Source organism: Salmo salar, chromosome ssa12, assembly GCF_905237065.1.
Source record: "Salmo salar chromosome ssa12, Ssal_v3.1, whole genome shotgun sequence".
In the NCBI taxonomy this organism is placed as follows: domain Eukaryota; kingdom Metazoa; phylum Chordata; class Actinopteri; order Salmoniformes; family Salmonidae; genus Salmo; species Salmo salar.
This window is the reverse complement of record NC_059453.1, coordinates 6942501-6959448: the sequence shown is the minus strand read 5'-3', so window position 1 is coordinate 6959448 and position 16948 is coordinate 6942501. Positions and strand designations below refer to the sequence as shown.

Below are 16948 nucleotides of genomic sequence, written 5' to 3'. Positions count from 1 at the left end.
TACCCAGGACAGTGAGATGTGTCATACCCAGGACAGTGAGATGTGTTGTACCCAGTACAGTGAGGTGTGTCGTACCCAGTACAGTTAGGTGTGTTGTACCCAGGACAGTGAGGTGTGTCATACCCAGGACAGTGAGATATGTTGTACCCAGTACAGTGAGATGTGTTGTACCCAGGACAGTGAGATGTGTTGTACCCAGTACAGTTAGGTGTGTTGTACCCAGTACAGTTAGGTGTGTTGTACCCAGTACAGTGAGATGTGTTGTACCCAGTACAGTTAGGTGTGTTGTACCCAGGACAGTGAGATGTGTTGTACCCAGGACAGTGAGATGTGTTGTACCCAGTACAGTTAGGTGTGTTGTACCCAGTACAGTGAGATGTGTTGTACCCAGTACAGTTAGGTGTGTTGTACCCAGGACAGTGAGATGTGTTGTACCCAGGACAGTGAGATGTGTTGTACCCAGTACAGTTAGGTGTGTTGTACCCAGTACAGTGAGGTGTGTTGTACCCAGGACAGTGAGATGTGTTGTACCCAGTACAGTTAGGTGTGTTGTACCCAGTACAGTTAGGTGTGTTGTACCCAGTACAGTTAGGTGTGTTGTACCCAGTACAGTGAGATGTGTTGTACCCAGTACAGTGAGATGTGTTGTACCCAGTACAGTTAGGTGTGTCGTACCCAGGACAGTGAGATGTGTTGTACCCAGTACAGTGAGGTGTGTCGTACCCAGGACAGTGAGATGTGTTGTACCCAGTACAGTTAGGTGTGTTGTACCCAGTACAGTTAGGTGTGTTGTACCCAGGACAGTGAGGTGTGTCGTACCCAGGACAGTGAGATGTGTTGTACCCAGTACAGTGAGGTGTGTCGTACCCAGTACAGTTAGGTGTGTTGTACCCAGGACAGTGAGGTGTGTCATACCCAGGACAGTGAGATATGTTGTACCCAGTACAGTGAGATGTGTTGTACCCAGGACAGTGAGATGTGTTGTACCCAGTACAGTTAGGTGTGTTGTACCCAGTACAGTTAGGTGTGTTGTACCCAGTACAGTGAGATGTGTTGTACCCAGTACAGTTAGGTGTGTTGTACCCAGGACAGTGAGATGTGTTGTACCCAGGACAGTGAGATGTGTTGTACCCAGTACAGTTAGGTGTTTTGTACCCAGTACAGTGAGGTGTGTTGTACCCAGGACAGTGAGATGTGTTGTACCCAGTACAGTTAGGTGTGTTGTACCCAGTACAGTTAGGTGTGTTGTACCCAGTACAGTGAGGTGTGTCGTACCCAGGACAGTGAGATGTGTTGTACCCAGTACAGTTAGGTGTGTTGTACCCAGTACAGCGAGATGTGTTGTACCCAGGACAATGAGATGTGTTGTACCCAGTACAGTTAGGTGTGTTGTACCCAGTACAGTTAGGTGTGTCGTACCCAGTACAGTGAGATGTGTTGTACCCAGTACAGTGAGGTGTGTCGTACCCAGGACAGTGAGATGTGTTGTACCCAGTACAGTGAGGTGTGTTGTACCCAGTACAGTGAGGTGTGTTGTACCCAGTACAGTTAGGTGTGTTGTACCCAGTACAGTGAGGTGTGTCGTACCCAGGACAGTGAGATGTGTTGTACCCAGTACAGTTTGGTGTGTTGTACCCAGTACAGTGAGGTGTGTCGTACCCAGTACAGTTAGGTGTGTTTTACCCAGTACAGTGAGATGTGTTGTACCCAGTACAGTTAGGTGTGTCGTACCCAGTACAGTGAGATGTGTTGTACCCAGGACAGTGAGGTGTGTCATACCCAGGACAGTGAGATGTGTTGTACCCAGTACAGTGAGATATGTTGTACCCAGTACAGTGAGATGTGTTGTACCCAGTACAGTGAGGTGTGTCGTACCCAGGACAGTGAGATGTGTTGTACCCAGTACAGTTAGGTGTGTTGTACCCAGTACAGTTAGGTGTGTTGTACCCAGTACAGTGAGGTGTGTCGTACCCAGGACAGTGAGATGTGTCGTACCCAGTACAGTTAGGTGTGTTGTACCCAGTACAGTGAGGTGTGTCGTACCCAGGACAGTGAGATGTGTTGTACCCAGTACAGTGAGGTGTGTCGTACCCAGGACAGTGAGGTGTGTCGTACCCAGTACAGTTAGGTGTGTTTTACCCAGTACAGTGAGATGTGTTGTACCCAGTACAGTTAGGTGTGTCGTACCCAGTACAGTGAGATGTGTTGTACCCAGGACAGTGAGGTGTGTCATACCCAGGACAGTGAGATGTGTTGTACCCAGTACAGTGAGATGTGTTGTACCCAGTACAGTGAGATGTGTTGTACCCAGTACAGTGAGGTGTGTCGTACCCAGGACAGTGAGATGTGTTGTACCCAGTACAGTTAGGTGTGTTGTACCCAGTACAGTTAGGTGTGTTGTACCCAGTACAGTGAGGTGTGTCGTACCCAGGACAGTGAGATGTGTCGTACCCAGTACAGTTAGGTGTGTTGTACCCAGTACAGTGAGGTGTGTCGTACCCAGTACAGTGAGATGTGTTGTACCCAGTACAGTGAGGTGTGTCGTACCCAGGACAGTGAGATGTGTTGTACCCAGTACAGTGAGGTGTGTCGTACCCAGGACAGTGAGATGTGTTGTACCCAGTACAGTGAGGTGTGTCGTACCCAGTACAGTGAGGTGTGTCGTACCCAGGACAGTGAGATGTGTCGTACCCAGGACAGTGAGATGTGTTGTACCCAGGACAGTGAGATGTGTCGTACCCAGTACAGTGAGATGTGTTGTACCCAGTACAGTGAGGTGTGTCGTACCCAGGACAGTGAGATGTGTTGTACCCAGTACAGTGAGGTGTGTTGTACCCAGTACAGTGAGGTGTGTTGTACCCAGTACAGTTAGGTGTGTTGTACCCAGTACAGTGAGGTGTGTCGTACCCAGGACAGTGAGATGTGTTGTACCCAGTACAGTTTGGTGTGTTGTACCCAGTACAGTGAGGTGTGTCGTACCCAGTACAGTTAGGTGTGTTTTACCCAGTACAGTGAGATGTGTTGTACCCAGTACAGTTAGGTGTGTCGTACCCAGTACAGTGAGATGTGTTGTACCCAGTACAGTGAGGTGTGTCATACCCAGGACAGTGAGATGTGTTGTACCCAGTACAGTGAGATATGTTGTACCCAGTACAGTGAGATGTGTTGTACCCAGTACAGTGAGGTGTGTCGTACCCAGGACAGTGAGATGTGTTGTACCCAGTACAGTTAGGTGTGTTGTACCCAGTACAGTTAGGTGTGTTGTACCCAGTACAGTGAGGTGTGTCGTACCCAGTACAGTGAGGTGTGTCGTACCCAGGACAGTGAGATGTGTCGTACCCAGGACAGTGAGATGTGTTGTACCCAGGACAGTGAGATGTGTCGTACCCAGTACAGTGAGATGTGTTGTACCCAGTACAGTGAGGTGTGTCGTACCCAGGACAGTGAGATGTGTTGTACCCAGTACAGTGAGGTGTGTTGTACCCAGTACAGTGAGGTGTGTTGTACCCAGTACAGTTAGGTGTGTTGTACCCAGTACAGTGAGGTGTGTCGTACCCAGGACAGTGAGATGTGTTGTACCCAGTACAGTTTGGTGTGTTGTACCCAGTACAGTGAGGTGTGTCGTACCCAGTACAGTTAGGTGTGTTTTACCCAGTACAGTGAGATGTGTTGTACCCAGTACAGTTAGGTGTGTCGTACCCAGTACAGTGAGATGTGTTGTACCCAGGACAGTGAGGTGTGTCATACCCAGGACAGTGAGATGTGTTGTACCCAGTACAGTGAGATATGTTGTACCCAGTACAGTGAGATGTGTTGTACCCAGTACAGTGAGGTGTGTCGTACCCAGGACAGTGAGATGTGTTGTACCCAGTACAGTTAGGTGTGTTGTACCCAGTACAGTTAGGTGTGTTGTACCCAGTACAGTGAGGTGTGTCGTACCCAGGACAGTGAGATGTGTCGTACCCAGTACAGTTAGGTGTGTTGTACCCAGTACAGTGAGGTGTGTCGTACCCAGGACAGTGAGATGTGTTGTACCCAGTACAGTGAGGTGTGTCGTACCCAGGACAGTGAGGTGTGTCGTACCCAGTACAGTTAGGTGTGTTTTACCCAGTACAGTGAGATGTGTTGTACCCAGTACAGTTAGGTGTGTCGTACCCAGTACAGTGAGATGTGTTGTACCCAGGACAGTGAGGTGTGTCATACCCAGGACAGTGAGATGTGTTGTACCCAGTACAGTGAGATGTGTTGTACCCAGTACAGTGAGATGTGTTGTACCCAGTACAGTGAGGTGTGTCGTACCCAGGACAGTGAGATGTGTTGTACCCAGTACAGTTAGGTGTGTTGTACCCAGTACAGTTAGGTGTGTTGTACCCAGTACAGTGAGGTGTGTCGTACCCAGGACAGTGAGATGTGTCGTACCCAGTACAGTTAGGTGTGTTGTACCCAGTACAGTGAGGTGTGTCGTACCCAGGACAGTGAGATGTGTTGTACCCAGTACAGTGAGGTGTGTCGTACCCAGGACAGTGAGATGTGTTGTACCCAGTACAGTGAGGTGTGTCGTACCCAGTACAGTGAGGTGTGTCGTACCCAGGACAGTGAGATGTGTCGTACCCAGGACAGTGAGATGTGTTGTACCCAGGACAGTGAGATGTGTCGTACCCAGTACAGTGAGATGTGTTGTACCCAGTACAGTGAGGTGTGTCGTACCCAGGACAGTGAGATGTGTTGTACCCAGTACAGTGAGGTGTGTTGTACCCAGTACAGTGAGGTGTGTTGTACCCAGTACAGTTAGGTGTGTTGTACCCAGTACAGTGAGGTGTGTCGTACCCAGGACAGTGAGATGTGTTGTACCCAGTACAGTTTGGTGTGTTGTACCCAGTACAGTGAGGTGTGTCGTACCCAGTACAGTTAGGTGTGTTTCACCCAGTACAGTGAGATGTGTTGTACCCAGTACAGTTAGGTGTGTCGTACCCAGTACAGTGAGATGTGTTGTACCCAGGACAGTGAGGTGTGTCATACCCAGGACAGTGAGATGTGTTGTACCCAGTACAGTGAGATATGTTGTACCCAGTACAGTGAGATGTGTTGTACCCAGTACAGTGAGGTGTGTCGTACCCAGGACAGTGAGATGTGTTGTACCCAGTACAGTTAGGTGTGTTGTACCCAGTACAGTTAGGTGTGTTGTACCCAGTACAGTGAGGTGTGTCGTACCCAGTACAGTGAGGTGTGTCGTACCCAGGACAGTGAGATGTGTCGTACCCAGGACAGTGAGATGTGTTGTACCCAGGACAGTGAGATGTGTCGTACCCAGTACAGTGAGATGTGTTGTACCCAGTACAGTGAGGTGTGTCGTACCCAGGACAGTGAGATGTGTTGTACCCAGTACAGTGAGGTGTGTTGTACCCAGTACAGTGAGGTGTGTTGTACCCAGTACAGTTAGGTGTGTTGTACCCAGTACAGTGAGGTGTGTCGTACCCAGGACAGTGAGATGTGTTGTACCCAGTACAGTTTGGTGTGTTGTACCCAGTACAGTGAGGTGTGTCGTACCCAGTACAGTTAGGTGTGTTTTACCCAGTACAGTGAGATGTGTTGTACCCAGTACAGTTAGGTGTGTCGTACCCAGTACAGTGAGATGTGTTGTACCCAGGACAGTGAGGTGTGTCATACCCAGGACAGTGAGATGTGTTGTACCCAGTACAGTGAGATATGTTCTACCCAGTACAGTGAGATGTGTTGTACCCAGTACAGTGAGGTGTGTCGTACCCAGGACAGTGAGATGTGTTGTACCCAGTACAGTTAGGTGTGTTGTACCCAGTACAGTTAGGTGTGTTGTACCCAGTACAGTGAGGTGTGTCGTACCCAGGACAGTGAGATGTGTCGTACCCAGTACAGTTAGGTGTGTTGTACCCAGTACAGTGAGGTGTGTCGTACCCAGGACAGTGAGATGTGTTGTACCCAGTACAGTGAGGTGTGTCGTACCCAGGACAGTGAGGTGTGTCGTACCCAGTACAGTTAGGTGTGTTTTACCCAGTACAGTGAGATGTGTTGTACCCAGTACAGTTAGGTGTGTCGTACCCAGTACAGTGAGATGTGTTGTACCCAGGACAGTGAGGTGTGTCACACCCAGGACAGTGAGATGTGTTGTACCCAGTACAGTGAGATGTGTTGTACCCAGTACAGTGAGATGTGTTGTACCCAGTACAGTGAGGTGTGTCGTACCCAGGACAGTGAGATGTGTTGTACCCAGTACAGTTAGGTGTGTTGTACCCAGTACAGTTAGGTGTGTTGTACCCAGTACAGTGAGGTGTGTCGTACCCAGGACAGTGAGATGTGTCGTACCCAGTACAGTTAGGTGTGTTGTACCCAGTACAGTGAGGTGTGTCGTACCCAGGACAGTGAGATGTGTTGTACCCAGTACAGTGAGGTGTGTCGTACCCAGGACAGTGAGATGTGTTGTACCCAGTACAGTGAGGTGTGTCGTACCCAGGACAGTGAGATGTGTTGTACCCAGTACAGTGAGGTGTGTCGTACCCAGTACAGTGAGGTGTGTCGTACCCAGGACAGTGAGATGTGTTGTACCCAGTACAGTGAGGTGTGTCGTACCCAGTACAGTGAGGTGTGTCGTACCCAGGACAGTGAGATGGGCCCGGGCCTCGGTGGGTCTGGTGGTGGAGTTAAGAAGCGACGCCTCACACACGTACACGCCCCCGTCTGAGAGGGAGGGGCTAGAGAGGGTCAGGCGACGCCCGAACACGCCCACTCCACTGGCCAGCCGACGCCCATTACGTTTCCACGACAACACCAGCCTCTCCACCGGCCTGGGGAGAAAACAACAAATTATCCAATCAATCTATTAATTACTCATCTAGCCAATCAATCAACCAATTAAACAATCAATCAATCAAATGATCAATCTATTTAACAATCAATCAATCACATTATCAATCTATTTATTAATCAATCAATCACATTATCAATCTATTTATTAATCAATCAGTCAATCAGTAAATCAATGAATGACAGTGGAACAGCTTCCAGTCTTCATCGAGGTTCATGCGGTTACACAACTACTGTACTATTGTACTGTACTACTGAACTACTGTACTGCTGAACTACTGTACTGCTGTACTGTAATACTGTACTACTGAACTACTGTACTGCTGAACTACTGTACTGCTGAACTACTGTACTGCTGTACTGCTGAACTACTGTACTGTACTACTGAACTACTGTACTGTACTACTGTACTACTGTACTGTACTACTATACTACTGAACTACTGTACTGCTGAACTACTGTACTGCGGAACTACTGTACTGTACTGTACTGCTGAACTACTGTACTACTGTACTACTGTACTGTACTGCTGAACTACTGAACTACTGTACTGCTGAACTACTGTACTGTACTACTGTACTGTACTACTGAACTACTGTACTGCTGAACTACTGTACTGTACTGTACTGTACTGCTGAACTACTGTACTGTACTGTACTGCTGAACTACTGTACTGTACTGTACTGCTGAACTACTGTACTGCTGAACTACTGTACTACTGTACTATACTGCTGTACTGCTGAACTACTGTACTGTACTGTACTACTGAACTACTGTACTGCTGAACTACTGTACTGTACTACCGTACTGTACTACTGAACTACTGTACTGCTGTACTGCTGAACTACTGTACTGTACTACTGTACTGTACTACTGTACTGTACTGCTGAACTACCGTACTGTACTACTGAACTACCGTACTGTACTGTACTACTAAACTACTGTACTGCTGAACTACTGTACTGCTGTACTGTACTACTGAACTACTGTACTGCTGTACTGCTGAACTACTGTACTGCTGTACTGTACTACTGAACTACTGTACTGCTGTACTGCTGAACTACTGTACTGCTGTACTGCTGAACTACTGTACTGCTGTACTGTACTACTGAACTACTGTACTGCTGAACAACTGTACTGCTGTACTGTACTACTGTACTGTACTGCTGTACTGTGCTACTGTACTGCTGAACTACTGTACTGCTGTACTGAACTACTGTACTGCTGAACTACTGTACTGCTGAACTACTGTACTACTGAACTGCTGTACTACTGTACTGCTGAACTACTGTACTGCTGAACTACTGTACTACTGAACTGCTGTACTACTGAACTACTGAACTACTGTACTACTGAACTGCTGTACTGTAATACTGTACTACTGAACTACTGTACTGCTGAACTACTGTACTGCTGAACTACTGTACTGCTGTACTGCTGAACTACTGTACTGTACTACTGAACTACTGTACTGTACTACTGTACTACTGTACTGTACTACTATACTACTGAACTACTGTACTGCTGAACTACTGTACTGCTGAACTACTGTACTGTACTGTACTGCTGAACTACTGTACTACTGTACTACTGTACTGTACTGCTGAACTACTGAACTACTGTACTGCTGAACTACTGTACTGTACTACTGTACTGTACTACTGAACTACTGTACTGCTGAACTACTGTACTGTACTGTACTGTACTGCTGAACTACTGTACTGTACTGTACTGCTGAACTACTGTACTGTACTGTACTGCTGAACTACTGTACTGCTGAACTACTGTACTACTGTACTATACTGCTGTACTGCTGAACTACTGTACTGTACTGTACTACTGAACTACTGTACTGCTGAACTACTGTACTGTACTACTGTACTGTACTACTGAACTACTGTACTGCTGTACTGCTGAACTACTGTACTGTACTACTGTACTGTACTACTGTACTGTACTGCTGAACTACTGTACTGTACTACTGAACTACTGTACTGTACTGTACTACTAAACTACTGTACTGCTGAACTACTGTACTGCTGTACTGTACTACTGAACTACTGTACTGCTGTACTGCTGAACTACTGTACTGCTGTACTGTACTACTGAACTACTGTACTGCTGTACTGCTGAACTACTGTACTGCTGTACTGCTGAACTACTGTACTGCTGTACTGTACTACTGAACTACTGTACTGCTGAACAACTGTACTGCTGTACTGTACTACTGTACTGTACTGCTGTACTGTACTACTGTACTGCTGAACTACTGTACTGCTGTACTGAACTACTGTACTGCTTAACTACTGTACTGCTGAACTACTGTACTACTGAACTGCTGTACTACTGTACTGCTGAACTACTGTACTGCTGAACTACTGTACTACTGAACTGCTGTACTACTGAACTACTGAACTACTGTACTACTGAACTGCTGTACTGCTGAACTACTGTACTGCTGAACTATTGTACTACTGAACTACTGTACTGCTGTACTACTGTACTACTGAACTACTGTACTGCTGAACTACTGTACTACTGTACTGCTGAACTACTGTACTGCTGAACTACTGTACTGCTGTACTGCTGACCTACTGTACTGCTGAACTACTGTACTACTGAACTACTGTACTGCTGTACTACTGAACTACTGAACTACTGTACTACTGAACTACTGTACTGCTGAACTACTGTACTGCTCTACTGCTGACCTACTGTACTGCTGAACTACTGTACTACTGAACTACTGTACTGCTGTACTACTGAACTACTGAACTACTGTACTACTGAACTACTGTACTGCTGAACTACTGTACTGTTGAACTACTGTACTGTCTACTAGAAGGGGGTATTGGCACCATGAGACAAAACAACATCAAGACAACATTTCTGATGTCTACACTATCTAAACACTTTATTACTGTGGAGGGAGGTGTGTGTGTGTGTGTGTGTGTGTGTGTGTGTGTGTGTGTGTGTGTTAGACAGAGGTGCTGAGGCAGGGTGAAAGACAGACTGACTGCTCTAATCAACACTGTCTAAACTGGTCTTGGAGGGGAGAGAGAGAGAGAGAGAGAGAGAGAGAGAGAGTGAGAGAGAGAGAGGGGGAGGGGGGAGGGGATGGATGGATGATAGGAGGAGTGGAGGGAGGGAGAGAGAGACAGATAGAGGGAAGGGGAAGGAGGATAGGAGGGAGGGGAGGAGAGAGAGAGGAGAGAGAGGAGGGGAGGAGAGGAGGGGAAGGAGGATAGGAGGAGGGGAGGGAGAGAGAGAGGAGGGAAGGAGGATAGGAGGAGGGGAGGAGAGAGAGGGAGGGGAAGGAGGATAGGAGGGGAGGAGGAGGGAGAGAGAGAGGGGGGAGGGGGGAGGGATGGATGGATGATAGGAGGAGTGGAGGGAGGGAGAGAGAGACAGATAGAGGGAAGGGGAAGGAGGATAGGAGGAGGGAGAGGGAGAGAGAGAGAGAGAGAGAGAGAGAGAGAGAGGGGAGGGAGGGGAAGGAGGATAGGAGGGGAGGAGGAGGGAGAGAGAGAGGAGGGGATAGGAGGAGGGGAGGAGAGAGAGGGGAGGGGAAGGAGGATAGGAGGGAGGGAGAGAGAGAGGAGGGGAAGGAGGATAGGAGGAGGAGGAGAGAGAGGGGAGGGGAAGGAGGATAGGAGGGGAGGAGGTGAGGGAGAGAGAGAGAGGAGGGGAAGGACGATAGGAGGAGGGGAGGAGAGAGAACGGAGGGGAAGGGAAGGAGGATAGGAGAGGAGGAGAGGAGGGAGAGAGAGGGGAGGGAGGGAAAGGAGGATAGGAGGGGAGGAGGGGAGGGAGAGAGAGAGGAGGGGAAGGAGGATAGGAGGAGGGGAGGAGAGAGAGAGATTAGGAGTGCTAAAGAGAGAGGGAGGTTAAAGGAGAGAGAGAGTTGAGTCCAACTTCTTCCTGTCATTTGAGGTTTAAAGACTCACTGACAGGGTGAGGCCAGGTCTGTGTGTGTGTGTGTGTGTGTGTGTGTGTGTGTGTGTGTGTGTGTGTGTGTGTGTGTGTGTGTGTGTGTGTGTGTGTGTGTGTGTGTGTGTGTGTGTGTGTGTGTGTGTGTGTTACCTGGCGTTAGCAATACACTCCAGTGTAGCTTCCCTCCCTGCCACGACAGACATATTCTTCGGACCAATCACAATGACCGGAGCCACGGGGACAACCAGAGCATCAGGGTCTGAGAGAGAGAGAAAAAGGGAGGAGAGGGAGAGAAAGGGGGGGAGGGAGCGAGAAAGGGAGGGAGGGAGGGAGAGAAAGAGGGAGTAGAGGGAGAGAGAGAAAGAGGGGGGAGAGGGAGAGAAAGGGGGGAGAAAGGGGGGAGAGGGAGGGAGGGAGGGAGGGAGAAAGATGGGGGAGAGGGAGCGAGAGAAAGAGAGAGAGAGGGTGAGAGAGAAAGGAGGGAGAGTGAGAGAGAGAGAACGAAGGAGGGAAGGGAGAAAGAAAGATACATTTCAACTCAACACATATCTAAAAACAAATATCTCAATGAAGAGCGAGAGAGAGCGAGAGTGTGTGTGGTATGTGTGTGTGTGTGGGGTGTGTGTGTGGGTGGTGTGTGTGTGTGTGTGTGTGTGTGTGGTGTGGTATGTGTGTGTGGGGTGTGTGTGGGGTGTGTGTGTGGTGCGCGGTGTGTGGGTGTGTGTGTGTGTGTGTGGTGTGTGTGTGGGGTGTGTGTGTGGGTGTGTGTGTGTGTGTGTGTGTGTGTGATTGATTGATAGTTGACTAAGACAGTAGAGGACAGTAGTGATTGATTCATCACAGACAGATGTAGATTGCCTAACAACTCTACCTCTCTCTGTCTCTCTCATCATTTTGTTCATCCATAAGGTATGTATGTTTCTGTTCTTCCTAGCATTCTTCTTTCTCTTCTTTGTCTGTGAACTTAGTTCACTCAGCGTCTCTCTCTCTCTCTCTAGTCTCTGCAACAGCTGAATCATTTGAACTAGACTACATGACAGAAAGACTGGGAGTGTACACCACCGGTCAAAAGTTTTACAACACCTACTAATTCAAGGGTTTTTCATTATTTTTACTATTTTCTACATTGTAGATCTTAACATTTTCCGTATTGACTGACATTCATGTCTTGATGGACTGTTGTTTCTCTTTGCTTATTTGAGCTGTACTTGCCATAATATGGACTTGGTCTTTTACCAAATAGGGCTATCTTCTGTATACCACCCCTACCTTGTCACAACACAACTGATTAGCTCAAAGGCATTAGGAATGAAAGAAATTCCACAAATTAACTTTTAATAAGACACACCTGTTAATTGAAATGCATTCCAGGTGACTACATCATGAAGCAGGTTGAGAGAATGCCAAGAGTGTGAAAAGCTGTCATCAAGGCCAAGGTTGGCTGTTTAACCATTTTTTGGTTACTACATGATTCCATATGTGGTATTTAATAGTTTTGATGTCTTCACTATTATTCTACAATGTAGAAAATAGTAAAAAGAAAAGAAAAACCCTTGAATGAGTAGGAGATCTAAAATGTTTGACCGGTAGTGTATGTGTCTACGGTGTGAGAGAAAGAGCATGGGACGTGCGCTTGTGTGTGTCTGTGTGTCTGGTAACTGGTAGAGGACCTGGGGACTAGTAATGACCAGCTGGTAGACCATGTCTGGTAACTGGTAGAGGACCTGGGGACTAGTATCGACCAGCTAGTAGACCATGTCTGGTAACTGGTAGAGGACCTGGGGACTAGTAACGACCAGCTAGTAGACCATGTCTGGTAACTGGTAGAGGACCTGGGGACTAGTAACGACCAGCTAGTTGACCATGTCTGGTAACTGGTAGAGGACCTGGGGACTAGTAACGACCAGCTAGTTGACCATGTCCGGTAACTGGTAGAGGACCTGGGGACTAGTAACGACCAGCTAGTTGACCATGTCCGGTAACTGGTAGAGGACCTGGGGACTAGTAACGACCAGCTAGTTGACCATGTCCGGTAACTGGTAGAGGACCTGGGGACTAGTAACGACCAGCTGGTAGACCATGTCCGGTAACTGGTAGAGGACCTGGGGACTAGTAACGACCAGCTGGTAGACCATGTCTGGTAACTGGTAGAGGACCTGGGGACTAGTAACAACCAGCTAGTTGACCATGTCTGGTAACTGGTAGAGGACCTGGGGACTAGTAACAACCAGCTAGTAGACCATGTCTGGTAACTGGTAGAGGACCTGGGGACTAGTAACAACCAGCTAGTTGACCATGTCCGGTAACTGGTAGAGGACCTGGGGACTAGTAACAACCAGCTAGTAGACCATGTCTGGTAACTGGTAGAGGACCTGGGGACTAGTAACAACCAGCTAGTAGACCATGTCTGGTAACTGGTAGAGGTAGAGGTGAGCAGGCTACAGAAGTAAAGAGGGCTGTACTTTAAACACACACACGCTCCACATGTACACAATACACACATCCACTCCAATTTAAACAATCAACTTTGGAGAGGTTGGTTTCTTTTGAGCGTGTGTGTGTCCTGCCGTGTGTGAGCGTGTGTGTGTATTGCTGTGTGTGAGCGTGTGTGTGTATTGCTGTGTGTGAGCGTGTGTGTGTATTGCTGTGTGTGAGCGTGTGTGTGTATTGCTGTGTGTGAGCGTGTGTGTGTATTGCTGTGGCAGCATAAGGACTCCCTGTGGAGATTATACAATGAAACTCCTCAAAATCAAATCATTCTATTGGATTAAATACCAGGAAAAGGAGAGGGGAGGGAGGGAGGGAGGGAGGGAGGGAGGGAGGGTTGATGCATAAATTAATGAGGCCTGAGTACTGAAGGCTTTCATTGGTTCCCTGAGCTAATGTCTATAAGGCTATAAATCAACAGGCTAACCCAGTCTAGTATCAGACAGGAAACACAGGTTATTTCATTGGTTCCCTGAGCTAATGTCTATAAGGCTATAAATCAACAGGCTAACACAGTCTAGTATCAGACAGGAGAGGTTCAAACCCACTACTGGACATCATGGGCTGACCCTAAAACAGGGGAACACAGAGTCATCCTAAATTACAACTAGGGGAAGATTAAATAAACAGGATTGGTATGGTTTGAGAGAGTGAGAGAGGGGGGAGAGGGGGGGGGAGAGATAGAGGGAGGGTTGACAGAGCTGGCAGGTAGTCCTATCTCAGATTAGACGGTAATCTCTCTCCGAATGGATTTTCTCAGATTACAACTTGTTGTTTCTCCTATTAAATGGACCCTGGACAGGACATCAGGGTGTGTAATCCCTCCAGCTCAACATATATATGTGTGTGTGTTAATCCATTCAGACAAATCCCTGTAGGGTCCTAGAGAGCAGGGAGACATGGCCCAGGGTGTGTGATGTTAGCAGAATGTGTATTAATAGAGTTGTCACAAACATATCATCAGTTTGACACAATAAACACACAGGAGAGAGAGAAACAGAGAATACCTGACCACTGTGGCTGACCCACATTTAAGGAAAGAGCTCTGACTATGTACAGACTCAGTGAGCATAGCCTTGCTATTGAGAAAGGCCGCCGTAGGCAGACCTGGCTTTCAAGAGAAGACAGGCTATGTGCACACTGCCCACACAATGAGGTGGAAACTGAGCTGCACTTCCTAACCTCCTGCCAAATGTAGGACCATATTAGAGACACATATTTCCCTCAGATTACACAGATCCACAAAGAATTCGAAAACAAATCCAATTTTTATAACCTCCCATTTCTATTGGTAAATACCACAGTGTGCCATTACAACAGCAAGATTGGTGAACTGTTGCCACAAGAAAAGGGCAACCAGTGAAGAACAAACACCATTGTAAATACAACCCATATTTATGTTGATTTACATTGCTTCGGAAAGTATTCAGACCCCTTGACTTTTTCCACATTTTGTTACGTTACAGCCTTATTCTAAAATGTATTGAACCATTTATTTGTCTCATCAATCTACACACAATACCCCATAATGACAAAGTGAAAACAGGTCTTTATACATTTTTGAAAATGTATTAAAAATAAAAACACAGAAATACCTTATTTACATAAGTATTCAGACCCTTTGCTATCAGAATCGAAATTGAGCTCAGGTTTATCCTGTTTCCATTGATCATCCTTGAGATGTTTCTGCAACTTGATTGGAGTCCACCTGTGGTAAATTCAATTGATTGGACATGATTTGGAAAGGCACACATGTCAATATAAGGTCCCACAGTTGACAGTGCATTTCAAAGCAAAAACAAAGCCATGGGGTCGAAGGAATTGTCCGTAGAGCTCCGAGACAGGATTGTGTCGAGGCACAGATCTGGGGAAGAGTGCCAAAACAATTCTGTAGTATTAAAGGTCCCCAAAAACACTGTGGCCTCCATCATTCTTAAATGGAAGAAATTTGGAACCACCAAGAATCTTCCTAGAGCTGGCCACCCGGCCAAACTGAGCAACCCGATGGTCACTCTGACAGAGCTCCAGAGTTCCTCTGTGGAGATGGGAGAAACTTTTAGAAGGACAACCATCTCTGCACTACTCCACCAATCAGGCATTTATGGTAGAGTGGACAGACGGAAGCCATCTCAGTAAAGGGCACATAACAGCCCACTTGGAGTTTGCCAAAAGGCCCCTACAGGACTCTCAGACCATGAGGAACAAGATCCTCTGGTCTGATGAAACCAAGATTGAACTCTTTGGCCTAAATGCCAAGCGTCACGTCTGGAGGAAACCTGGCACCATCCCTACGGTGAAGCAAGGTGGTGGACGCAACATGCTGTGGGGATGTTTTTCAGCAGCAGGAACTGGGAAACAAGTCAGAATTGAGGCAAAAATAAATGGAGCAAAGTACAGAGAGATCCTTGATGAAAACCTGCTCCAGAGCGCTCAGGATCTCCGAATGGGTCGAAGGTTCACCTTCCAACAGAACAATGACCCTAAGCACACAGCCAAGACAAGCAGAAGTGGCTTTGGGACAAATCTCTGAATGTCCTTGAGTGGCCCAGCCAGAGCCCGGACTTGAACCCGATCGAACATCTCTGGAGAGACCTGAAAATAGCTCTGCAGCAACGCTCCCCATCCAACCTGACAGAGCTTGAGAGGATGCACAGAGAAGAATGGGAGAAACTCCCCAAATACAGGTGTGCCAAGCTTGTAGCGACATACCCAAGAAGACTCATGGCTGTAATCACTGTCATAGGTGCTTCAACAAAGTACTGAGTAAAGAGTCTGAATATTTATGTAAATGTGTTTGAACACTGAGTTAGAGAAGAGAACACTGAGTTACAGAAGAGAACACTGAGTTAGAGAAGAGAACACTTGGTTATAGAGGAGAACACTGAGATAGAGAGGAGAACACTGAGTTATAGAGGAGAACACTGAGTTAAAGAGGAGAACACTGAGTTATAGAGGAGAACACTGAGTTAAAGAGGAGAACACTGAGTTAGAAGGGAGAACACTGAGTTATAGAGGAGAACACTGAGTTATAGAAAATAACACTGAGTTAGAGAGGAGAACACTGAGTTATAGAAAATAACACTGAGTTAGAGAGGAGAACACTGAGTTATAGAGGAGAACACTGAGTTAAAGAGGAGAACACTGAGTTAGAGAGGAGAACACTGAGTTAGAGAGGAGAACACTGAGAGAGGAGAACACAGAGATGAGAACACTGAGTTAGAGAGGAGAACACTGAGTTAGAGAGGAGAACACTGAGTTAGAGAGGAGAACACTGAGTTATAGAGGAGAACACTGAGTTAAAGAGGAGAACACTGAGTTAGAGAGGAGAACACTGAGTTATAGAGGAGAACACTGAGTTAGAGAAGGGAACACTGAGTTACAGAAGAGAACACTGAGTTAGAGAAGGGAACACTGAGTTATAGAAGGGAACACTGAGTTATAGAAGGGAACACTGAGTTATAGAAGAGAACACTGAGTTATAGAAGAGAACACTGAGTTATAGAAGAGAACACTGAGTTAGAGAGGAGAACACTGAGTTAGAGAAGGGAACACTGAGTTAAAGAAGGGAACACTGAGTTAGAGACGAGAACACAGAGTTAGAGAGGAGAACACTGAGTTAGAGAGGAGAACACTGAGTTAGAGAGGAGAACACTGAGTTAGAGAGGAGAACACTGAGTTAGAGAAGGGAACA

The 16948-nt window shown here is 47.1% G+C and overlaps 1 protein-coding gene across 1 annotated transcript in view; it reads right to left on the bottom strand.

Annotated features, from left to right (window-relative positions):
• LOC106593331 (protein sidekick-1) overlaps positions 1-16948 on the bottom strand; it is a 607750-nt gene that overhangs the window by 235390 nt on the left and 355412 nt on the right. Inside the window, 2 exon segments of the mRNA XM_045692043.1 lie at positions 6628-6818; positions 10921-11029. Of these exon segments, the coding sequence (XP_045547999.1) occupies positions 6628-6818; positions 10921-11029 (300 nt within the window).